The 27,282-nt window shown below is 35.7% G+C and overlaps 1 protein-coding gene across 12 annotated transcripts in view; it reads right to left on the bottom strand.

The window, feature by feature from the left end:
• Positions 1-27,282, bottom strand: part of exd (PBX homeobox extradenticle) — a 1,150,921-nt gene that overhangs the window by 518,214 nt on the left and 605,425 nt on the right. For all 12 annotated transcript variants that reach the window (XM_081765552.1, XM_081765556.1, XM_081765551.1 and 9 more), the window contains one exon: positions 1,998-2,054. In XM_081765552.1, coding sequence (XP_081621678.1) covers positions 1,998-2,054 — 57 coding nt within the window. The remainder of the gene's footprint in view (positions 1-1,997; positions 2,055-27,282) is intronic.

The following is a 27,282-nucleotide window of genomic DNA, read 5'->3' as shown; positions in this document are numbered from 1 at the left end:
GGTGCAATATGTCACTCAAAATGCACTTCCTGCATTCCCACCTTGATGTCTTTCCAGTGAATTGTGGATCTTTCAGTGACGAGCAAGGAGAGCGATTTCGCCAGGACATTTCTGCGATGGAACATCATTACAAAGGAAAGTGGTCAGTTTCAATGTTAGCGGATTTCTGCTGGATGATTCCAAGAGATGCTCCAGATGTTCCTCACAAGAAACAAGCAAAGAGGCTGCGTGTTTAAAAGATACTTCAGGTAACTTTTACCAATACAGTTCTTGTCTTATAGCGCTATGTACAAAATGTTAAGAGTGCTATTACGCTGACAGTGTGCCAGGAGGACGTTATATTTTTGATATTCATATTCATGTCCAAAATTTATAAGAGACAGCTATTTTTTTATTTCCGTAATTATGTTAATGTTTGTTACATTTTATTACTTACTTACTCATTTGTTACTTTAGAGTTTTATCATAACGTCATGCGCAAAATGTAAATTGTGTAATTACTACTAAATCTGAATTCGAAACATGTATTTATTGTGCTTTTCGTGTTCAGCACCCAAAAAGTTATAAGGGACCGATATTTCTATTTACGTAATCATTTCAAAGTTTGGTGACTTTTACCTTTATAATTTCATTATAATAGCGTTATATGCAAACAGGTAAAGTATGCAGTTACTACTAAATCCGAGCTAGGAGCATATCATCATTGTCATTTTATTGTTCAGTGTCCAAGAAATTATAAAGAATTTATATTTCCGTAATCATTTCAATGTCTTGTGACTTTTACCTTTACAATTTCATTATTATAGCGTTACTAGCAGCGTTCACCCCGCTTCGCTGCGGTCACCCCGGAACGCAATAAACTTTGTTACTTAGATAATTTTTACTTTTTCGCTTTCAAGTGATATGATAAAAACCATAGTAGATTGCAGTAAATGTTAACATTATATCGCCTGTCATTTATGTTAACCCGCCGAGTGACACGGTCATGCGGGTTGCATATAAATACGTTTATTTTTACCTATGATGAACTAACAAAGGATTTGTACGTTATGGACACTTGAATGGTCAATTATCTCAAGACACTGGTAATTAAAAATTAAAGTGATATGATAAAAACCATCTAGGGTCCAAATCCTAATAACCCCCCAAAAATGAAAGAAATTGGTTCAGCCGTATTAGCGTGATGAGGGAACAAAGGATTTGTGCGTTCTCTTTTATATATATAGAAGATATGTAACATGTAAATTGTGTAATTGCAAGTAAATCTTAGCCAGGAGCATACTTTTATTGTCAATTTCGTATTCTGCGTCCAAAAATCAATAAAGGGTGGCCATTGCTGAAAAAAAAAAATCACTGTTGCATAGTGTTATTTACCTACGAAAATCCCGGTCAACCTTGAACGACCCTTGTACACGGCAGCTATTCTTGTTTGACAGTTTCCTTGAAAGTAATCTATCATCTACTGAATCAAAATCCTTCCTCATATCTAAATAGTAACTCTCGACGGTATGCTTCATTACGTAGAGATAAAATCTGTTGTCTCATAGAAGTTGGTTACAATAGATTTACATATATAGAAATTGTAATTCCTGTCATACACTGCACGTTAAATAATTGACGAATAATTTCAAAATTGGAAAATATATTCAATAATAAACTTAATACTTTCCATTACTTTACACTGAAAGTACGTAGTTTAAAACAAATACCAGTTTCTTGGTTCTATGCATTCAATTTCTTAGGATTAGGTATTGTGCAATGTGCATTAAAGAAAAACAGATACTGTTGATTACTGGGAAACCCATAGAACGTTAACAGCCTTCTCTCACTATCAAATTGTATCGAATACAAGTTTAGGAATAATCACAGCATTAATGACTAAAATAAACAGAACAATTCATCTAATGTAAAGGAAACTTCATATTTCATAAAATTATACATTTATTAATTATATAATTGTGTTAGTTTAAGCGTAGTAATTACCGATTTCTACATACAGATTAAAGACCACACTCTCACTCCAGTCAGAAGAAGAAGTGTTTGCTTACAGGTACCTACAAGAAACAAGAAAGAAAAATGTATTAGAACAAGGGATTTTTATTTACTAATATATGTGAATGAAAGTAGAATGTCTTAAAATGTAACTTAATTGTAGGAAAATTTATCCTGCGCATATTTTCCTACTATGTTGCTCTGAGGATACAATTACTACGTAAGACATTTTTAAACTAAGGTTTAAGAGAAGAAAAGGCAATCAGTAGATTCGCTATTTTTCCTTCATAGTCTTTTGAAATATCTCAAGAGGAAAGTGCGTCAAAATTTAGACATAAAATGGTTAAGTGGTCATCTGATATACGAAAGCAAAATTATCTAAAGATGACCTGAAAATATGATCAAACCCAGAGAAGTTATAACGGGAGAAAATTATGAGGGGGTATGAAGATGGATAGCTCATGCATCAAAACGAGGTGTTTGTTAAAGGCAATCTAAAAACTCTTCAATTTGTTGCAGGTAACTTACTAGAAATGGCTTCGAATGATAATTGTATGAGAGATATCCTAGATTACTATTTGATCCTTCTTTTAGGCAGTTCAAATTAACGTATTCTTTGTTTACAAAATTATGAAAATTCTGCTGCAATCTGAAATGGCTAGCAAGTGGCTCTATCCACTGGCTCACCAGACAGACAAAACAAAAATATTATTATTATCATTACTCGACAATTAAGGAAGTATATCATCACCACTAGCGATACGTGATCTGTTTTCATTAAATACATTTGGTTATACTCAAGTTGTTTTTTGAAATGGAAAGAATGCAATTGAATACTTACGCGATTACATGATACACCCGCGATTACACTTATGTACATCCCATAGTGCAATTATTATAGAATAATAAGTATAAACCCACAATAATCCTTGAAGTAGATCCTTGACATAAGACAATTAGGATTTTTTCATTATATGAAAACTGAGGGAAATGACTCCTGAATATAATGTTCAACCGAAATTCAAAATTTACTCTGTACACGTTTTAAATATTTTTAGAACAGGTGGACAACGACTCCGATACAGACACAGCGTAACGTTTCACAAGGAATATCATTTTTCGAAGTTTATACAACTTGTAGGCTGTAGTAAGGGGCTTACATTTCTAACACTGACTATACTTTAATTTAAGGATAATGTTAATTAACCATCTTGTTAACATAACGACTCAATTTGGACACCTCTCTAATTTGGACACTGTTATTGAAACGGGAGAAACTCGTACTTGTTTCTATTTATTTAAGCCCCTGTAACCTAGACACTCCGTTATTTTGAACATTGGAAACCCGCTTATGAGTTTAAAACTTATTTTTCCCTGTTGAGATAAAAAGCTGTGAAAAGAGTAAATACGATGTGAAAGAATTATAATTTTGCAGAGACGTGCACTAATAAATCGAATAATTTAGTGAAGCAGACGTTCTCAACATCAAAGAATGAATATTTCTTTCAAGACGAAGAAGCTGAAGAGAATAATGCTGAAGCTGTTGTACACAGAAAACAGTCACCCATAAAGGAGCTGTGGAATGTTTGGAACGACTTTAACAATATACTTTCTCAAATCGTGTGTTGGACTAGTTGGAACTTCGGTCGCTATCGGGAAAAAACTGAAAATATGTGGACGAAGAGAAAGTTGGAAAAAGAAAGAAAAACTATTCTTACTGACATTTTTAAAGTTACGATAGAGTGCAAACTAATTTCAAGTGAGTACAATGCAATTTCTATTGGTTCTTAGAATTCGATTAAAATTTATAGTTATATAAGTGAACTGTTACTTGTCTACTACTACATAGCCAACGGTGCGTAGTGTGTCTGGTTCGACCCCAGCACTCGCCAAAGCGAGCTTTATGGTGGACAAACACCGAGAGTTTTCTCGCGATTCTCAGGATCTTTCTACTTTATTCATTCTATCACTTCGTTCATTATCATCAGCACAGTTTCCCTTAGCCAGGGTGCCTAAACGAGACGTTCAATAAAAAAGCATAGTGAAGAAAAGATCGGTATTTTCTACAGATCATTTCCGGACGATTCTGTTTTTTCATATACTTCAATACAAATACGTACAGTATGAAATAACAAACTCTTCTAAAATACTGTAACATGTTTACATAATTGGAGTGCGAAATACGATATTATTACGTATACGATTTACTACAATTAAGAATTCCTTATCTCGCACATTTGGACTTCCCTCTAATCTGGACACATTTTCTGGTGTACAACTTAGAGGGGTTATCTGTCTATTCTTGTCTCTGCCCATAAACTACTGATTAACCGCAAAAGTAAAAAGAAAAAAAAAAGGACGTGTAGATGAGATTTTACTTATTTGTTTGGTCCTCTCTATATTGATGCTTAGATCTGTCAAAAACGAATTGCAACTGTTTCACGATTCCGAAGTATATCACGCAAAAAAGAAAAAAAAAATCCTATTAGGCAGAACAATGAATCACTATTCCAAAAATACTGTACCCGACGTTTCTACTTCAACTTTTTCCCCGGGAAGATGTCAAAGGAACGAAGGATAAGGAATACGCAGAACGAGTAGAGAGGTGCCAGAAACATCAATAATTGTGGGGGCAAGACACAAACCATTCCTAATAAGGGAGAAAAGGTAACTGTAAAAGTAGTCAAATACGAACGATATTAGTGTCGAATTCATAGTTTTCTGGATTGCAAAGATAAATAGTGACACTGTTGATGCTGCTTAAGTCCAAGTTAAGCCTTGGTTGGCATGGACGTCAGAGTAGGAAAGTGACAGGCAAAAAAGAATCGAAAACATCGTATATTTGTGTCGAATGCATAGTTTTCGGGGTTACTGACATAGTGATATTCCAGATGTGGTATATACTGTACTAAAATGTACTGTACTAAAATCATCAGCTCTAAAATTACGTAAAATTTACAGAAAAGCAGTGACTTCGGGCGGCGGGTGGCTCTGGATCGCCAAGGCCTACATCACGTGTATGTCCCTGTTGCTCTGAATTATTATAAGCTTCTCTTCTAATGTATAAGACATAAAATGCAAATAAGAAATACTGGAAACTATGGAGCAGAAAAAAAGAGTTTTTCATTTCCACCGGTAACTAATCGGATGAGGCCTCTAAGGGGGAACTAGGGAAATCGTAGTTTTCATAAATTAACACTCTGAATTGGCAACTTTGCTGATGTTTCAGTGCATCTAAAGGTGTGCTAAGCACCTGTCTACATTATGCAATTCCTTAAAACAATGAAAAACAAACTTTGAAATTACCATGATAAAACGTTTACTTACATGCACCCGGCAACACTGCTACTATCAGAAATGAGTTACCAGCTCTACAGCGTATGCTGGGAATGTCCCCTGTTTTGATTCCAATACTGGTTCACACGTTTCATCAGGTTGGCAGCAACTTTACGAAGATTAGAAGTGTTAATGTTCTTAATGACACTGCAAATGTTCGTTTCCAGGTCTTGAATAGTTCGAGAATTGTTCTTGTATACCTTTTGCTTTAAATAGCCCCATAGAAATGAATAGCAGTGTTGCCGGGTGCATGTAAGTAAAAATTTTATCATGATAATTTTCAAGTTTGTTTTTCATTGTTTTCAGGAATTGCATAATGTAGACAGATTCTTAACACACCTTTTGATGAACTGAAACGTCAGCAGGGTTGCCAATTCAGAGTGTTAATTTATGAAAACTACGATTTCCCTAGTTCCCCTTTACAGAGGCTTCATCCAATTAGTTATCGGTGCAAATGAATAATTCTTTCTTCTGCTCCATAGTTTCCAAGCTACTCCAACCAAGCAACTGAAAATTAACGACAGAACATCCATACGTATGAGTCAATCTCAATTTAAATGTTTTGCAAATAAATTGAATTACACCTTCGGTTACATCTGGCAACACAGTGTGGTTCCTAGTGTACTTCAATCGCTGCTTCCTGGTTTAAAAATATATGCATGAACAAGGCTTCATTTTGGTATAACCATTATTTGTGTATAACTTCAGGTTCAAAAGTTTTACTATCCGAACTCCGGGTTGCATTGTATATTGGACACCCTGTATATAACATAGAATAGAGTATAAAAGGAAAATATATGTAATTATAACTAAGAAATACAAACTAATTAACACATAAAGCTGAAAGACAAGTTTTTAAAAACGATCTACTTAAATGGAAAAATATAATTTTAAAGCCATTTTCCATTTACGCATGGCTAAAGACAAGTGAGAAGTGCTCGTCTGGAGTGCCACTTTTCATCTCTGCGAACCCGAAAACTATGAATTTAACATCAATATCTTTCGCATTCTGTTACTTCCGAGGAATGGTTTCAGTGTCGTACCCTATCCCCCAGATAATAATTTATTCGTATACTAAATTCGCTTGAAATTCATCCAGTGACCCATATTGTATCGTACCATCCACTGTACTATTTGTTTCTGACAAACGTACCGTGAGTAACAATGGAACATTGTACTACCGCCCGATTGTCGTCGTCGTGCAAAAGTTAATCGCTATATGACGTAGGAAAATGAGCTACAGTAAGGCTTAACATTTAATACAAGAGGATCAAGCTCAAGGGAGGGGAAATTGCATCCTCCAGTCCTGTCAAAATGACTACCCTGAAACATTTGGTTGCAATTACTGACAAGAAATGAAATTAATCATTAAATAACGCTCATTTCTGTCAGTAATTTTTAGAGCTCTGCGCCCGCATTACAGACTTTGGGAAGCACAAAACCTACCCCCGTGATTGGCAATTTCCATAGATTTCACAAAGAGCATCTTCTAGCTTGACGTGATATGGAATCTTTGAAGAAGGGACAGAATGCAAATAAAGGCATTTATGAAACTATGGGAACACTGAGACTTTTTTTTTTTCTTTTCTTAATTCAGGCTTTACAAAGGTATTTTAGAACAAACGAATGAAAAAGACTAATTTAGAGCAATAAACCTTGTAAACCTGGTAAAGCTTTTAAACATTTTTTTTTTTTTTTTTTGTCTGAATGGAAAGAGTATATTACGTCCCGCATTCATTTAGACAAGGAGTGGAGGAGGGGGTGAGCTGTATTGCATATCAAAAAATAGTCGATCGAGATGTGTGTTTTTGAATGCATAAGCAAATGGGACAAGAGTTTGTTATTAATTTGGACTTAAAATTCTTGTACCGATTTCTAAGCCGCGAACTGTACATTTTATCGATTCAACACCGAGAGTGAACAATGACAGCTTCTTTCTATGTTTCAACTTTCTTACAATTTCATTTCCCACAACTTTCTAAAAATGAAAAATCTCACTTTGTTTTCTCGTGCGGTGAAGAATTCAATTTTTGATAGGCTTCAAAATCTTTGTTAAAGTTTCTTACAGTTAGTTTTCGGCTAATAATGCATTGATCGCTGACAATAACATGAAACTGAGTATGTATTATTTAGTACACATTTCATGTTCCTACATTTACGAAATGGGAAAATAAAACTAATCGCAAGGACAGAATTAATACAGATGGCTATAAAAATAATAGAAACACTTAAAAAACTGCAACCCTACCAGATTAATATGGTGTTGGATCATCTTTCGCCCTCAAAACAAATCTCGTGAGACGTGGAAGGAATCATAGAGACCGTGGAAGGAACGGTAGCAAGTAGAAGATTACACATTTCCGCGTGCAAAGCATTACTTAGTTCTGTGAAAGGATGAAAGTGGAAATTTTCGCCAGATTTGTACCTCCAAAACGGGCCATAGTTGTTCAATTGTGTACAGATTTGGGCACTGGGCGGGCTATGAGAAGTGTTCAAATTCATTCAGACGTTTTGAAAACCTGCTGTGTGAATCAGCGCATTATCATTCTAGAACACGGTGTTATTGCCCAGAAATAAGATATGGCCCACAGGATGCACATGATCCTCGGAAACGGCAACATTACAGGTATCGATGCTATTGATAAGAAACACCAGAGGATTCACTCAAAACCATAAGATTGGGCCCACAGTATCACAGAGATGTCGCCATGTATCGCGATAGGGTGGAGACAACACGGATCATATGGTTCTTTGAGCGTCAGCCACACAAAGATTGCGCGTCGGCCACACAAAGATTGCTCGGATTTGATATAAAGTGAATGAAGACTCATCCAACAACACATGTTTCAGTCATCCGTAGTCTTGCGGTACCATGGCCGTTGTGGTAATGCGTTATGGTCAAGGTCCGTCGACCCTACTGTTCCGCGCTTTTAAAAGAGGAAAGGAAGAGTAGGGTCGACAGACCTTGCGTTATGGTAGCACATTAGCGGTCTCGTCCGCGCAACCAGACCACATATTCGTCATGTAAGTGGTAGCCGATTGTGATTCAGGGAATTTCGTTCATAGTTCATAAATACATATTGCATTAATAGCCGGGCAATGTGTAACTCATTTGTTAAAAAAAAAGAAAAAAAAGAAAAAAAAGAAAACTACAAGGGATAGTTTACTCTTGGAATGAGCTTTTCGGGATTTTTTTTAAAGATTCAGGCCATTGTCCTCATATTACATAAACAAACACGTCATTATAACCTGACAGTATGATACAGAGTTGGTATAATGATTCATTCGTTTTGAAAAGACTGCATTTTCGAAAGTAGTGCAGTACGCACAAGAAAAGAACCACAAACTCACAAAGTTTGTATTGTGTATTCCAGGTGGCAGCACGAGTCCATTATCTTTCCGGTCGGATGTGGCAGTATGGCAGTAAGAGGTTAGTACCTGTCGAAAATGGAAGGAAAGTAAGAGAGAAGACGTCGTCTGGACGTTGTCATGTCAGCAAAGGAGCACATATTGAACAGTTGTATAAGGTATAAAACTTGGTGAGTTTGAGGTTATCTTCATCATCTATCTGTCATGGGTATACGTGTAATACTTTTGAAAATACAGCATTTTCAAAATGAATGAATGATTTATGCTAACACTATACAGGGTGTTCATTTATTATATAGCCAAAATCCACTGATGAAATCCTCACATCTAAACAATTAAAAAAGTCCATATGAACATAAGGCGACAAACGCGTTCTTTTAAAGTTACGAGATGCCGAAATCGAGAAAATTGTAACTTTGAGGCTACCTAACTCGAAAACTGTGAGAAATATCAAAAGCGGTTAACGTAATATTAGAGAAACTAGTACACTGTCTATCTAAATAACCATGTTTCAGAGTTGGGACGTATCGGCGCAACGGATTTTATAGAGAGCTACGGTATATGTTCAGTTCTTCCACTTCTCTCTCTAAAATCATATGCGCCGGTACAATCCAACTCTGAAACATAAGTATTTAGATAGAGAGTGCACTAGTTCTTCTAATAGCCCTTTAACCGCATTTGATGTATCTCAGTTTTCGAACTAGGCAGCCTCAAAGTTACGATTTTCTCGATTTCGGCATCTCGTAACTCTGAAACAACGCATTTTTCGACTTATGTTCATATGGACTTTTTTATTGTTTAGGTGTGAGGATTTCACCAGTGGATTTTGGGTACATAATAAGTGAAAATCCTGTATATTAGTTTGACCTGAAAAAGTGAGACTTTTGAGGTGAGTTTCCTTTCGTTTTTTTTTTTTTTTTTTTTTTTTTTTGATTCAGCCGTTTCTCTTCATATCTAAGTATTCCATTATTAACCTATAACGTTGCATAAGTTATTCCTTATGAAAATATTCATAGCGGATAGTTTACTTCTCCCAACGAAGTTTACCCAAAATACAATTTCATTCGTATTCCACAGATAAAGGTTTGAATAATAATTGCAGCTTAACGAGATTTAATTAAAGAAACTGGAAGGACAACGTTTAGTGTTGTGGGCCGTACGTTTTATTCTTGTATCATCTCAAATCTAACACTGTACTTCACGTCTTTTCTCTTATCTCGTTTTCGAGACGAGATTTTTTTTTTTTTTTTTTTTTTTTAATCTCACAAGCAACACTACTGGAAATCAGAGAAGTCGCCATTTTACACTGCAATTGTACGGAGTTTGCCTTAACATAACTCATCACCCATAACCCGCCGCTGCGGTTGCCAAATCAGACATATGGCAGGTTTTGTACTTCGGGTGTTTCTATTATTTTATAAATCTACTATCTATAAAGCAGTAGGTTACTTTAAAACTGTTTGAATCTATGACATTTCTGTTAACTCAGATATATGCTGATAATTTAACAGAAAACTGACGTATCGATGATAATAGTATCTCTCTTTACAACACTCAAATGAGCGAGAGCACACACACACACACACACACACACACATACTTACGTTTTCAACTTTAATCTCTAAGCACATACGATATCCTACACGAATTTGCCGGAAACTTTACACGTACGAAAATGTTGTAGAATGGTAGGAAGAATATAAAATTAAATTACTGCTATCAACAACGTTCAAGAAAGCAAGGTGATATGAAACCAATGGTTTCCATATTTAATTTTGCGTACGCATCTACAATATATGTATGTCTCTCCCTCAGTAACGTGTACCTCCAACTTTCCTTTTGCTTTGTTCCTATAGGCTGTAAGTTTCTTCCAGGTCTGCGTTTTTAAGCTGACTATAAATTATAGATGATTAATCTCGTTTATCAGTTTCCAATGATTCATTTCAAAATTAAGCAGCATTGTAATGAAGCCAGAAAGATCCTGGACAGTGAACGACTTCCAGATGAGAAATTAAGAAAGATTATTTAAAGCGCCATTAGATGACATTTTATTCTTTCCTTTTCTCTTATCATCAGTTCCTAAAATTTGTCTTTTCCTCTCTTATAAAGGGAATTGTATGACTTTTAGCCGCATACACTAAAAGAAGAATAAGAAGTTTCATGTTTCCTACGGAGTGAAATATACCACACCATTTTGCATCATGGAGTTTCATACACTTTCATAAAATATGATTTAAACGATTTTTCTCCCTGGTAATTGTGCTATATGATAATCAGAGAGATGTCTAGAGCAGAATTACGTTTTTATTTATTTATTTTATTTATTTATTTATTTATTTTATTTTATTTTATTTATTTTTTTTGTTTTTTTTTTGTTTTTTAGAAAAGTACCTTCGTGAAACAAATGCACGGCGAGTGGAACATACTATAGAAAATGGGGTAACAGAAGTCCTGTCAGCAGAGCCGTAAAAACCCGCGGTGCAAAGCAACGGGATTCTGGACGAAAAGGTCTCTGCATCCGCTGTTGCAGCTCATATCACTGACAACTGAATACTTAAATTAGGCATACCCTGTTACTCATTTTGTATATGTGAGATACGTACATTATAAAATTTCGAACTAGTAGTAAACTTTTGACCCATAGATGTTCATTTTACTTCGACCTCACTCACCCTCGCCCTCGCAGTAGCAGTTGGCCCTCGCCCTCGTTCACCCTCGCCCTCGCGAATGGAATTGTCCATCGCCCTCGCGCACCCTCGCCCTCGCGGCCAAAACTTGTCCTCGCCCTCGCGCACCCTCACCCTCGCCATCGAAGCTTGTCCTCGTCCTCGCGCACCCTCGCCCTCGCTGCCGAAACTTGTCCTCGCCCTCGCGCACCCTCGCCGTCGAAGCTTGTCCTCGCCCTCGCGCACCCTCACCCTCGCTGTCGAAGCTTCTCCTCGCCCTCGCACACCCTCGCCCTTTTCGTCGAAGCTTTTCCTCGCCCTCGCGCACCCTCACCCTCGCTATCGAAGCTTGTCCTCGCCCTCGCGATAGGAGTTGTCCATTATCCTCGCTCGCCCTCGCCTTCGTGCTCAAAACTTTTCCTCGCCCTCGCGCACCCTCGCCCTCAATTGAGGGTGAGGAGGCCTCGAGAGGGCCTCCTTCGTGAGGATCAGAGCATCAATTATTCAACCTATTTGTTGAATTATTTCCTTATCGTCAGTGGCGGATCCAGGGGGTGCGATCGGGGCGAACGCTCCCCCCCCCCCAGAAGAGGAAACTTCTTTATTTTATATATACAAATAAAACGCATCCCAGAGTTTGGAGCTCTTAAAAGTAGCTCTAAGTAGCAGTATTACAACCCACCACCCCCACCAGAAGTCCATCCTGGATCCGCCCTTGCTTAACATACGTCCTAAAGAAAGGAAACTAAACATATCATCGTATAACTTACTGTGGAACACCTAAAATGGAACAACTGTTACAATGGAGATCTCGGTCGATAGTGACGTTTACATCATTTATCAACAGTATCCAATGCCTTTACTTCAAAATATTCCTTGAACTACGATGCAAGCATAAGTATTCAGCCACACAAGGGCGGCTCTCATGAGGGTGAGGGTGAAATCAAGGTTTGATGAGTGGCGGTAGAGTGTCTGCCGCGGACTATCTGTCAGAATTTGACAGTCAACACGTTGGCCATCCTTGATGTATGTAGCGTAACTGAGGAATTTGAACAAATTCAAAGGGAAAGATCTAAAGAGCTTAATTTTGAAACTCCGTCAGCAAACAAATAAAATACTTCAGAACACTATTGTCGAATTATCACTCGGAAATATATACCCACTCTAACCTATAACATGAATGACTTCATTGATTTGGATGTGAATCTAAGTTAATTGGTATTTTAAAATATAAACTGAAATGTGCCAATGTGCTTGTAAGGTTAATTTCGATGCTCAAATATTGTTAATATTCACCACTAATAGAGATACATTTGCCTACCTTAACAATGTTAATTTTTTTTTTTTCAATAATTGCCATAAATATGAAACTGTCTTAAGAAACTACCCTAGGGGCCAATTTGTGCACTTTATCACTTTGGTCTTGGTTCATTTTTGGCAGCTATCATTGTTGGAAAGTTTACTTTCAGTAATTCCCACAATTATGAAATGATATCTTTCAAACGTTGTCTCAAGGATTCCTTTCACTACAAATACGTAAAGGCAAATGAAAAATGAAATCTTTAGTTTAAGATCCCACGATTATGCAAGCTAAATGCTAAAGGAGACAGAAGTGAATGATGAAAGAAATAATTGAATGAGAATGTGGTAGGAAACTGGAGAATCCCCAGAAAACCCACGAACACGATGTCCTCTACCACGAACTTACTTGGACGGGAATCGAACATGAGACCCTTCGAACAAAGGTAATTTCTCTATCGCTGAGCCACCGTTCCTCCCTAAATGGCACACTCAGAGCTTAGCGCCTCCAGGGGCCTTGGAAAGATTATCGAGCCTAAAATGATTTAGCACTGACTTTTATAAATCCACCAATTCAACAATTAATAATGTCGTGCAAACTTTAATACGTGCAAACTTTAAGATTGTAGTAATGAAAGAAAAGATGAAATCTTTAGTTTAGCGCCCCAGAGTTATGTAACTGCTAAGGGAGATGGATGAAATTGCAAGTGAATGATGATGAAAGAAATGGTGGAACTAGAAAGTAAGAGAACGAACTTTAATTTTCTTTAGCAAAAATAATTAAATGTGTAGATTAATTGATTTCCAGAAATTTTATTATAATTAGCAATTAAAAACTGAAAGGGCGATCACAAACTTTTCTTGCCCAGGACCTCGCAACAATTTGTTACACGCTGCCATACATCAATTAAAACAGGAGTAGAGTGACTGAATTATTTTGCTCTGTGGTTGAAAAGTAATAATGCAAAACAGACAATTGTTGACTTGAAGAGATAGGATAGTTTAAAAATTCTGACTGGGGAAAGCTTTTCCTCGCCCTCGCGCACCCTCACCCCCGCCATCGAAGCTTGTCCTCGCCCTCGCGCATCCTCACCCTCGCTGCCGAAACTTGTCCTCGCCCTCGCGCACCCTCGCCCTCTTCGTCGAAGCTTTTCCTCGCCCTCGCGCACCATCGCCCTCGCTGCCGAAACTTGTCCTCGCCCTCGCGCACCCTCACCCTCGCCATCGAAGCTTGTCCTCGCCCTCGCGCACCCTCGCCCTCTTCGTCGAAGCTTTTCCTCGCCCTCGCGCACCCTCACCCTCGCCATCGAAGCTTGTCGTCGCCCTCGCGCACCCTCGCCCTCACGGCCAAAACTTGTCCTCGCCCTCGCGCTCCCTCGCCCTCGCGTCACTGTGGGCGAGGAAACTTGAGGGTGAGGATGCCCTCGAGAGGGCCACCCTCGCGAGGGTGAACATCTCTGTTTTGACCCTTCCTTCTTCCATTATTAAAATACAAGTAATGTTTAAGATGTAAATATAACTGAATACACAATATCTTACAAAGCAACTTAGGCTGAGCCCTTGAATATAAAATTACGGATTTATATATATATAACGTTGGTTTCAGGTCATGTGAGATTGTGATGGGCAACACTTTTCCCCTTTTCACGAGTTTCCTGCACTGGATTGTCACTTCAGACGAAATATGCATCTGCTATGACAATCTTAAACTGCCTCTCCATCGACAGAATGTTACCGCTAGTGCTCTCAAACGGGTCGGGTCAGTTCACTTTGGTCAACTGAGTTTAGGTTGAGTTTAAACTCGGCTGGAGTCGAAAGCTGTTGTTTTTAACTAGCTGCCTAATTAAAAATAGCAATTTTCAATTGATTTTATAGAAACTATAAATCTATTTTGAACACTTGCAGCTAGTGATTTTATGGTAAATGCTTATTTTTGTACTTGTGTGTACTTCAATTTCTAAATGTGGAAGATTGATTTTACCAATCGACTGTAATATTAATGTCTACGCCAATATGGAGTCTGGATTTAGAACAAAACTAGAAGTTGTTTAAGCAACACCAAAAAAGATATTGGATATGGACGACCAAGCCAAAGCAGAGCCGCGGTGGCTCAGTGATAGAGAATTCATCTCTGGTGCATGGTGTCCAGTAGCGTAGCTAGTTTTTTTTCAGGGGGGGCCAATGAAGGGCCCAAGAGGATTTTGAGGGGACCATCTCCTATATATATATATATATATATATATATATATATATATATATATATATATATATATATATATATGTGTGTGTGTGTGTGTGTGTGTGTGTGTGAGTGTGTGTGTGTGTATTCAAGGTGAATGTTGTTTATGATTTTACTCTTTGGAAAACAGTGAAAATATAAGAATTTAGTACCTCAAACAACTACGATTCATTAATGCAATTGATTTCTAATATAAGTAAATAGTTATTTAATCATGGCGTTTAAAATATGTGTAGCTGGTTGACTTAAGTGGAAGCAAACACACTTTTACAGGTAAAGAAAATAACTTATAGGTTCATGCCTCTACTTGAAGAGGATCTTCCTATTCGTGTGGGCAACAGCAAACATATCCACAACTTGTTAAAGATCTAACGATTTAGCAATTTTCTTCTCAATATAAAGTAACACTAAGTTTTTCAACCTATCATGAGTCATTGAAATGCGTATACAAGTATTTAATCTTTTCAAAGAAGAGAATGACCTTTCACATGTAGCACTAGAAACTGATGTAATCACAGAGATGATACCTAGCTTGTAGGTTTCTAGGAATGCGTTTTTGTCGACACAAAGATGATCAACGAAATTCGTTCAGGAATCAGCTTTGGTTTTCTTCTCGTCTTCATACAACTTAATTGTTAGAGCAACCCACATTATGCTTTATTTCTTGTTTAATTATGCTTTTTTTTTCAAATTATGCTTTATTGTTAATTTCAATGGTTATTTTACATTAATCGTGTATAATGTATAATATTTATTATACATTAAATATTCTAAATATCTTGATCTATTTATTGATTTTTTTTTTTTTTTTGCAACTAGTTTCTCTCATATTTAATGAGCTTTCTACTTAATTCATTCTAAAGAGATGTGCTTTGCTCGAATAATTTTTTTCTATCATTTGTGTGCGCCTTACAGGTACTCCCATGCGCAAAAAAAATTGCGCGTATACTGTAACTCAAGATTTTTCGCATTTATTCCATTTTCCTTACGTTTATGGGTAAAATTCAGTTATTAGTATGTGGAGATAATAGAAAGCAATCCATCTAAGGAGATATTTCCAAAAAATATAATAAAATAATAAAAATATAAGCAAAAAACAAAATTATGCTCGGTTTTGTGCATACTGGCAACGATGATTTCCAGGGATTTTTTCAGCAGCAGATCACAATTGCGGAGGGAATTCAGTAGGGGAATCGAGGAGTTGGATCAAGGAACTGGATAGTGGACTAAAATGTTGCATTTATTGGTTAAAACCTAGTGTGTAGATTGCCTGCCAAATATAAATTAGCTTCTGTAACTAAGATGTCGTACGAAAATATAGAATTAAACAGAAAAACTCTTATCTTAAGGTTCGAAGCGATACGCACCATGGTTATGAAGATTATTTCTTTAAAAAAAGGAGCTAACACTATGTAGCCTCCGTGGTTCGGTGGGTAGAGTGGCGGAGTCGTAGTTTTTTTAATTATTTTGACACCACATCGAATCCCATCCCATCCCTTTTTTTTTTTTTTTTACATTATAATTTTCATGTTAATAAGAACCGAAGCAATATAATAAGGACAACTTACTGATATTTTGCTGTAATGACGTATTTATCCAGGATTAGGAAACTATTGTTAATAGCTATTGTTTTCTGTTCATGCTGTTGTATAGTTTCTCTCATCCTGTTTTCTTGGGGGAAAAAACAGTTTTGTCTCCAACGAAGTGTGAAGGATATATACGGACAGAAAAAGACATCTTAGTACCAAACGTGATTTATCGTGATGAAGTGAACTAGTTTGCCATTATTTAACAAACAAAAAAAAAAAAAAAAAAAAAAAATGAAGTTGGCTTTTCTTTAGGTTTTAGCTAAAAAAATATTTTTTTCTTTATAAGACTATACTTTATGAGGCAAGGTGTGTGATCATACCCACAAATTTAGCTAGGGAGTGAAAGATAATTGTTTATACAAACATTTTACAGGTTTAGGTGCGTGAAACACCAATACACCATGGTCTCGCTTATCCGACCATCCTTTGTTCCACATACCATATGATCCGATATATCATTGCAAATAGCACCAATCAGCAAGAAGATCTGCAAGTTGTGGTCTTAATCTATTTTTCATGCTGTGGAGTCTATCGCCTAGCGCGCCCGTCTACACCTTGACTCATACGTCTATCATTCAGTGCAGACACGTATCCAGGTTTTCTATTCGGAGGGGGCCCAACACGAATCCTCGTAAGCACGTAATTCTAATGTTTTTAAATATCAATAATAATTAATAATAATAATAATAATGCAACAGTTCTGTACCTCTCTTAAACTTTTTCCTACTTTTCATTTATAAACCGGTTTATTTTGGAAACTGCATTATAGCACAAACCAAATGAAACTCGAGAGAAATGTAACTAAAGAAAACTGTCTGCTACGTATATCACATAACAAAAATAGCAAGAAGACATGGAGTGTATCGTTCTAATATATTAAAGTTAAAAACAGAACGGAAACTAAATGTTAATCCTATTTAAAATTGTTCTTTAATTCCACCTGGTCAGTGGCGTATTTACGATTTTGTTTCGGGAGGGGCTTTGCTAACTTTCGGGGGGGGGGCGGCTTTGCCTGGAAATGTGAAAATTCTGCAAGATATTTCATTTACTTTACTATACTAAGTAAGATTTCGTGGGGGGCTTAAGCCCGGAAGCCATCCCCCTAAATACGCCACTGCACCTGGTATAATGGCATTATGGTATGTTCTTAGAATTATAACAAGGCAACAGCACATTGCCCAAAGTTTGGACACTGACTACTAGTAAACTGATATAAAAGAACCTCAAAAGGGTAAAGGCAAGTTTATTAAAAAGTGCTTGAGTTTCGGAGAGAGACAGATCTCAGGCTCTCACGCTGGATACGTCCCTGATTCAGTGCAGTGCAGTTATTTGTTATAAAACATTATTATTAGATGTGTAATATGTAAAATTATATCATAAGTTTTAATTTTAATAGGTCTTTTCTTAACACATCCATATTATCCAGCGTTCTGCCTGCCTGTTTATGTCGGATAAGCGAAACTCTACTGTATTTCCAAAGCTAGCATATACATGAACTAGAATTGTATCGTCCTAGAACAGACAATAGTCTGAAATGCTTATATTAAAAGGCTGGAATAAAAAAAAGCATAAGTACTGTTTTGGAAGCGTGAGAACAAATTAAAAAATATTCAATATATTTCCTAGGTATCAGATCATCATCTTATTATGTCGATGTGTATTCTTTTTTAAACATAGTTTTAAAAGTTATACAATTCGCAATATTCCAAAGGAAATCGAAAGAAAAACTCCTTGTGCCTCTTATGGCAAAGCGGCATAAGTGCATGGTCCGAAACCGATTCCCACGTTAAGGTATAGATAAAGTTCCCGTACTTCAAAAATGCAAATCCGGGACGCTACTAAATTACGAGAATCTTTGAAATGCTTAAAACTGAAAGAAGTGTTGAATACTAATTTACTTTCCTCCATTAGATAGAGTTGTTCAAGTATTACGTTATCACATTTTTATTCATTTCACTAGATCTTCCAAGGACGCCAATTTCTCTGTAAATTTGGGGGGGGGGCATTCAAATGCAGAAGATATATATATGAGGATTTTAAGACAAATTACACTCAAATAATGCCAAATATTGTATATTCATAAATACAAAGGAGGCCTACATGAGCTTTGAGCGGGCCCGGCCCCCCAGGATCGGCGCTCTTGCCTTCTTCCTAGTTAAGCAAACGTAAGCAGATGATTTACTCGCTCCCCCTGGTAAGCAAAATTGTTTTTTTTTTTTCCTCAAGATCTGTTGTGTTTCGTGAAATAACAGCAGGAATTTCCTGATTACTTAACCATCTAAATGAATGTTTTCACTTAGAGCCATCCCGTCGATTAGCGTTGCCTAGGACTAAAATAAATTAAGGGTCAATAATGAAGAGAGACTTCCATATCAAACATGAAGAGACATGTGGATCGGAGATCTTTCTTTGTTCCAACTTTGATTTTTTCAAATCCATGAAGGGAAATTATATTATGAGTACAATTTTCGAAATTAATAGTATACAATCGTAAAAATATCTTACAAAACGATGGTTTATTGCAAAATACTTTGACTCAAAGAATAAATTACAAGTTATAAACTTGTTACTTTTCCTGAAGAGTCTAAGTCGTGAATGAGACGGAAGCTGTCGAGCGTAGTGCTTGGAACGATTGCCTCACTTGTTCTACCTTCCCGTGGCGCAGCCTTGATTCGACTTGGTCCTAAACGGATTATTCAGAAGTCGAAGTCGAAAGATGTTTCCCATTTTTCCAAAACACTCTTGGTCGATTACAATCTGCCTCACTCGTGAGGGGACAATCCCATGCCGTAAGCGTCGGTGGACCACCGATAGGCAACTAGTGACATGTCCCCAAAAATTGGCGGTCCCGCAGCCAAAAATTGGTCCCACTTCCGTCTTGAAAATTATACCACCACCGGCAGAGAAGCGACGGAACGCCGACGAACCACAAAATTATTCCCCTAAAATACGTTAAATCGCCTATATGCGTAATTTCTTTGCATCAAGATGAGTCTAAAAACATTTTTAAAGAAATAAAACGAAAGTGCCCTGAGCTGGGCGTGAACCATCAACCTTAGGGTTACTAATTGCGTGTTCTTCCGAATTCGTCACGGAGGCGATTATGAAGACAAAGCTTGTAGAGTGATAAATCGTTGAAGTCTTTTTAATATTTCTAATCAGAGTGCTTCTTTAACCGTGTATATTTGAAGACAACTGTTCGGAATCAAATCAAATGCACTCGTCATGTAATTTTATAACAAAATGGCAAGCGTCTATTTACTTTTTTCATAGTTCTCCCATATTCACTTGCTAGTGATCGGCGACAGTTGCCAACTAAATTCATACAATTATACGCACCCACCTCAAGATTTTTCACTTCATGATGTAAAGGCAGGAGTTACTCTTGACCCCCGGAGCTCAAATATTGTCCTTATAATAACAATTCGTCAGGAAAAAAATAATATATAATAATAACCGCATGCACATGATTGGCGGTAGTTCATGTTGGTCCCTTTACGATTCTCCGTGACAAATCAAACGAGCGCGGACCAAAATGAAGTCCTCGTTCTTACGTTGTGGTAACTTCAATACCCCCGATTCTAGATATCTGCTTCGACTCGACGAATCCCTGCCACTAGTGGCACGCTAGCGGCAATCCTTCGACGCGTCGCTATATCGACGATCGCCATTTACCGGCAAGTGAGCCACTAGGAGTTGGCGACGTTTACGGCATGGGGAAGCTAATAAACAAACAAAAAAAAAAAAAAATAAAATAAAATAAAATAAAATAAAATAAAATAAAATAAAATAAAATAAAATAAAATAAAATAAAATAAAATAAAATAAAAATAAATCTAAAGCCTTATAAAAAAATTTTCTGAAAAGTTACATATAGCAAAATCATTTGTTGGTATTTGTTGGTATTCCAGAACTGTGAATTCACCTTTACTCATAATTTACTTCTATCGTAGTTTTGATATGAGAATGATATGTCTGAAACTAACACAGGTCATTAATCCTTTTTTTTTTTTTTTTTTTTGCTTTGCTCAGATTTAGCAGTTTTACTTAACAGTCAGTCAATTTGGATCTGTGATATCAGAGTTTTAGAGATTTCCTTAATTTTTTCATTTCTAAAAAAGTTTGCAAATAACACCATTAACGTATCTCTTTCGATATTTCCATGTGTAATGGCTTGGTCACTCCCAGTATATTTCAAACAATAAAATATTTACAGTGTCATACTCCATTAATCCGAACTACATTTTATATCCAACAACTCTGTGCATTTTCTCTTAAATCTGCAAACTTTCTACTAGGTTAAAACTCAGTATTTTCTATTTTCTTCCTTTCTTGCTAAAACGAAAGTGTTCTTTAGACAACCTGGAATGATGACTCTATACTACATTATGTTGCATAGAGCATTTTATGTAGCATATCATTTGACAGTTGGACACTTTCTTTTTATATTGAAAGCAACAGGGATTAAGTCCTTCTACACTTATATGATAAGTAAACACATTCTTTTTAATTCGTGGAATTGTCCAATGCACTAGGTCCAGAGACTTTTTAATTTAAGATAATAATAATAATAATATTATTATTATTATTATTATTATTATTATTATTATTATTATTATTATTTTATTACTGACTTAGGTTTTCCTGAATATTAAGCAATATTTCATAAAAAACTGGTATTTTTCAACAAATGTGTTCGATATCAAGTTTTCATAAAAGTAGTCACTCTCTCCTATAAATAATTTCAGAGGGGCCGCGGTGGCTCAGTGATAAAGCGTTCACCTTTGGTGCATGGGATCCTTGGTTCGATTCCAGCTCGCACCAAGTGAATTTTGTGGTGGAGAAACACCATGTGCATGGGTTTTCTCGGGGTTCTCCCGTTTTCTCCCACTTTTTTCATTCCACCATTGCATTCATTTCTCATCATCACCGTGTCCTTTAGCCTACCCGGTATAACTGTGGGTCGTAAAACTTAAAGATTTGATTTCAAATAATTCCAACCCAAACAGTTGCAGGAAGTATGTCATTTCGAATAAAACAAACTACTCTATAAAATTCTAAGTATTATAATTTTTTATATATACAATTCTAGCGGACCTTATTTCTAAATCGAAGGGTAAGAAGACTAAATTCACTTTCTTATTATTATAAATTCATTTCAATTGAAGCAGTTAAAATAGTTGGGAAAAATTAGAAAGCCATACCCTATATTCCAGTGTGCCACAACCGGATAACGTGCCACACTGGCGTGCCCAGCAAAATGAACAGTGTGACGCAACTTTTACCTATTATTTACAATAATATTTGTCGAGTTTATTTTATTTATTATTATGAACGATTCTTCCACGGATCAGCTCTCTGTATACAATTAAACAAGTATCACATTGAGGGAATGAGTGTAATTATTTACTTTAATAGTAATAGAAATGTATATATATATATATATATATATATATATATATATATATATATATATATATATATATATATATATATTTGTATTTTCTACCGGGAATAACTGCATCCGGTCTAGAAAGCTGGGACTAACAACAAAGGAACCCGATGTGCTAAACACACACCACCTACGCACTTCAATACACCAACGAAGGTGCAGACTATTCATGAATTAAAGTCTTTCACCCAATGTATTCTCCTAACATGTCTCAAAGCGATTACAACATTTTTTGGTATCTCAATCACTTCCTAGTAGGATAGCTTTACCTAGAGACCACTGATTAACCTGGTATTGGATGTTTCACTTTCTTACCTTTGGAGTTGACAGTCATCGGTTGGACAATCTCACACGCAAATATCTAATATTAACAACGTTTCTTCTATAATTTCGTAATATTGTATTATTTCTTTGTATTATTTATTAGGTTGGTTAGGCTTGTTTCAACACTTTTCTCTTTGCACCTACTTATTACCTATACCTTAACGTTGGATAAAAATACACTAGCTCTCACCGGGAATCAAATCCAGAACCAATGGACTTGAACCATTTTGCAACAACAAGGCACATTTAAATAGAAGCTTCGATTTTGTTAGGAAAATTGTGATTAGGTGTAACATTTAAAAATATATTTAAGAATGGGTACGGATGAAACGCACTGAATTTTTTCGCTCGAATTTCTTAAACTGACTCGTGTTAGGCTGCAGCTATTACTGAAACATTTAATTGAGAAATGCGAATAAAATAATGTGTTTTTGGAAAACTTTGTTCGAAGCAACTTATGTCCAAAAGTAAAGTACCCATTGGTCATATTTCTGTTAGAAATAACTTATGCCATATATTAGAATTATTAAAGAAATAATTGTATGTAAACTATGAGCAAAGGCGTCTGAGTACTTTCTGAGAAATCGTCAAAAAAGTCATCCCCAAGAATAAAATATCCCTTGTGTATCTTTTCAGGACAAACGAGTTAGGCTATTTATGAAATACGAACAAAATTGCCAGAGTCATTCTCGACAAAATCGTAGGGTAAAAATTGCCCCGAAAAGTAATATACCACTTCTAGCTTTTTAGGATGATGGAATTATACCATATCGTTAGGTTATTTATGTGACATTCATTTATGAATATGAACAAAATTGCGTCAGGCGTTAATGGGAAAATCGTCAGAGAAGAGTAAACTACCTCTTCTGAATGTTCACAGGACGAACGAGTTGTGTCATATTGTTAGGTTATTAATGATACAATTATTTATGAAATGTGATTGAGAAAATTGCTCGAAAAAAAAAAACGCATCCCATACAGTAAATTACACCTTATGTATTTTTTTCAGAGCAATGATTCAAACTATATTTGTAAAAAAAAATAAGCAAAATCTTTACAGCTATTTTTGAAACAATTAATTTATTTTAAATTTTCATCCTTCAGTAAACTACCCTTATTTTTAGGTGTCGGAGAATATAGAATTCGAAACGATAAAGTGTTATAAAAACTTCATGTCTAGACTTAGGTCCAGATACGTCGAACAGTATGGCCTCTATTTGAATGCATGTAAAAGCGTGACGAACCAACAAACGAACAGATGGACAGACATCAAAATCACTTTTTCGATATGTGGGGGCGTGAAACTTGAATTCATTGAAATCTCGAATTCGATTTTTATCACTATTACTACAATTTCTTCTTTCGTCGCTTGAACGTGAAAAAGAATAGGAATACAACGACACGTAAGGTGATAATTTGTAATTCCCAAAATTTAATGAGTTACGTTTAATGTGTTGCCATGCTAGAAAAAAAGCTTATGCCTGTTTGTTATATCATTTTAATATCAGTTTTTCACGCTACTATATAATGTAGAAATATGGTATGATTATCGTTCATATTCATTCTATATTTGGAAATATTCGTGTTCCGTATACATAGATCTGTATAATTTAGTTACGTTGAACGAAAGCATTCTTGCACTTGTGGATATGAAAAAAAAAAGAGAGAGAGAGAAAGTCAATACTCTAAAAAGCAAAAAACAAGCACACACACACACACATAAACGATCATTTAACATCAGGTCGATGTAACAAGGGGTAAGACTGGACAGACTTTCAAGGTCGCGTATGTTCTTCCTGACACACAAACCCGAAGTGAGTTGTCTGCTGTTCAAGAACGGGAAGTAACATACAAGACTATAAACTGAAAACAATAACTGCCTCCAATAGTACACGTATTTTAATACTGAATAAATACGTCGATTAAAGGATACTACCAATAAATTATTTCCTTATTATATTGTTTCGGTTCTTATTAACATCAAAATTATACACTTCCTATAATGTTTTGTAAAAAAAAAAAAAAAATGGGATGGGATGGGATGGGATTCGATGTGGTGTCAAAATAATAAAGTAACTACGACTCCGCCACTCTATCCACCTAACCACGGAGGCTACGTTGTGTTGGCTCTTTTTTTTTTTTTTTTTTTTTTTAAAGAAATAATCTTCATAACCATGGTGCATATCGCTTCGAACCTTAAGATAAGAGTTTTTCTGTTTAATTCTATATTTTCGTACGACATCTTAGTTACAGAAGCTAATTTATATTTGGCAGGCAATTTACACACTAGGTTTTAACCAATAAATGCAACATTTTAGTCCACTATCCAGTTCCTTGATCCAACTCCTCGATTCCCCTACTGAATTCCCTCCGCAATTGTGATCTGCTACTGAAAAAATCCCTAGAAATCATCGTTGCCAGTATACACAAAACGGAGCATAATTTTGTTTTTTTGCTTATATTTTTATTATTTTATTATATTTTTTGGAAGTATCTCCTTAGATGGATTGCTTTCTATTATCTCCACATTCTAATAACTGAATTTTACTCATAAACGTAAGGAAAATGGAATAAATGCGAAAAATCTTGAGTTACAGTACACGCGCATTTTTTTTTTTTTTTTTTTTTTTTTGCGCATGGGAGTACATATATACAGAAAGGGAAAGTAAAAGATGCCACCAAAAAGTACAGAAAGTGCTTAAGTTCAAAAAGTCAACATAATATAGTATGGAGTTCTTGCGTACTGTTCATTGTTGGCGGAAAAATTTCTTCTTTTACTTTTTTCTTTTCTCCACATCAAAGGATTACACCGAAAAGTTTACAGAAATGAAAATAAGGTTTTCATTGTTGCATTGTTATGTTCAAGGATTTTGCATTGTAAATATTGGTTTTAAAAAATATTAACACAGTATGTTAAACTTTCAGTTAAAGAGAATTTTCCAAGAATTGTGCTATATATTTTAAGTTGTTTTATTTTCTAAAATTATGCTTTTAAAACTAGTTTCTTCTGGGCTCTTAGACAATCACAATCATGTTCAAGGTACCAACCATATGTGTAAATTGCTGTTATGCTTTATATGCTTTTTATGCTTTTGGGTTGCTCTATTAATTGTGTTTGAGAGGATTTTGAGTTCTCACTTTGTTTGCAGATCACTCCATAATGCTGGGTTATAGGCTCGACAATGATGTAATTTTAAAAAGTTTTTACTTTTTGGATGTAGAGTGGTGATTGATCTGATGATTTTGCAACATGATACAAAGCGGTTTTCCATATCAGAGATTGTCTATCAATAGTAGGGAGAAAAATGTCTCTTGATAGATATATTATCTTTAGAAGATTCGTTTTCTGCATCCAATAAAGGAAAAGGTTCATCCAAAATGAATTTGTGATATTACGATGGCGGATGTCTAGTTCGTTTCCACGAGGAACCCCTATATTCTATTTGTTTCCGGCTATGAAATTCGAGCCCATTTTCTTTGCACATCTCCAAACATTCTTGATAAATTTGTTCGAATATTGTTCGTTGAGAGTCATATTTACCAAACGTCATCTTGGACAGCGTTTGAACTAGTGTATCTACAATGATCAAACCTTCTGACATGTCTGCATCTACTTGAGATAAGGCGAAACTCAAAGTTATAGCATGGCACCAGTAATCTTAATTTTAGCAGCCCGAAAACATTCCCTCGTGTACAGATCACACTAATTTTCCGGATGGAATGATGGAGGTAAATAAATATCAGAAGTTCCAGATTTGTTTTAATACCGCATGATAATATAATGTGTTGAAAACAGATCTTATGAAAAAAAGGAATAAATGGATATGATAATTTGTGAAAAAAAAGTGATAGTGCTTAAGTGAATTATAAGAAAAAGCCTTGAAAAGTAAATCAAGAGGAACCATTAATGTTTTTCCTCTGTTATAATAACTTGTCCCAAGGGACAACGGTGATAGAAACTAATGAGACTTTATAACTGCAAAAAATCATAAAGCACTTAATATGAAATTAAAGATTGATAACATTTGGTAATATAGTGGGAATTCAGGCTGGCAGAGGGGGAGAGTGAAAACGGAGGCAACAGAGACTTTTTTTTTTTTTTTTTTTTTTTTTTGGCCATGTGCAAAGAGATTAACCTTGGACTTTGGGTGAGAGGTTACCATATACTCATGTGAGTTTCAATTGCTACCACTTGTAAAAGTTAGCTAAGAAAGACAGTTTGAACATAGTTTTAGTTTCCTAGCGTAATTAGTTTTTGTGACAAGTAACTCGTATATGCAAATAGCATCGTTAATATCATCTTGTATGTTAGAATTGTCTTTGTGTAAATAAAATTGTAATTAAGCATTTTGAGGTAAAACAGGTTCTTTTACTTAACTTCTACAAAGAAAAGATTAGAAGTTACCTCTTATGCACAGATACGACAGCGTGGGATACTGTCGGTCAGTAAATAATATAATCGGGTCATCTACCATACGTAACTAAATATAATTGATTAATCATTTTTATTAATCAATGTATAGTTGTTTGGTAGATAAACTCATAATAATAATAATAATAATACCAAATTATTTAATGGATGCTATGCATTTGTTCTATGTCGCCATAATCAACAGAAATAAAATACTTAGTGTACGAAGACTTTTTTTCGTCCAACACAAGTGTAATGTTTTACTGCAGTGCATGTTATTTGTAAGTATGCATATCATATACAGTAAAACCTGTCTTCAACAAACCCTTTATTAAACGGAAAACTGTCTTAAACGGAAATATTTCACGGTCCCACGAGTTGTGGAGAACAAAACGTGTAAAACTCCCTTCATTAAGCGGAAACTGTGTTACGCGGACAACGGAAAGAAAAATAAACACTTAACGGAAAATTCTGAGTTCCGGACTACAGCGTTTAGATGTTTAGACATTCTGTGAGACATATACATTACACTGTCTGCGATAAAAAGTTCGTTCTTTTGTTAAATATTTCTAGACAGTGTTGACCTTCCCCAACCACTACTCATA

The sequence above is a fragment of the Thermobia domestica genome, chromosome 7, assembly GCF_964235325.1.
Source record: "Thermobia domestica chromosome 7, izTheDome1.hap1.1, whole genome shotgun sequence".
Classification (NCBI taxonomy): domain Eukaryota; kingdom Metazoa; phylum Arthropoda; class Insecta; order Zygentoma; family Lepismatidae; genus Thermobia; species Thermobia domestica.
The sequence above is the reverse complement of the archived record's forward strand: the minus strand, read 5'-3'. Positions and strand labels throughout refer to the sequence as shown.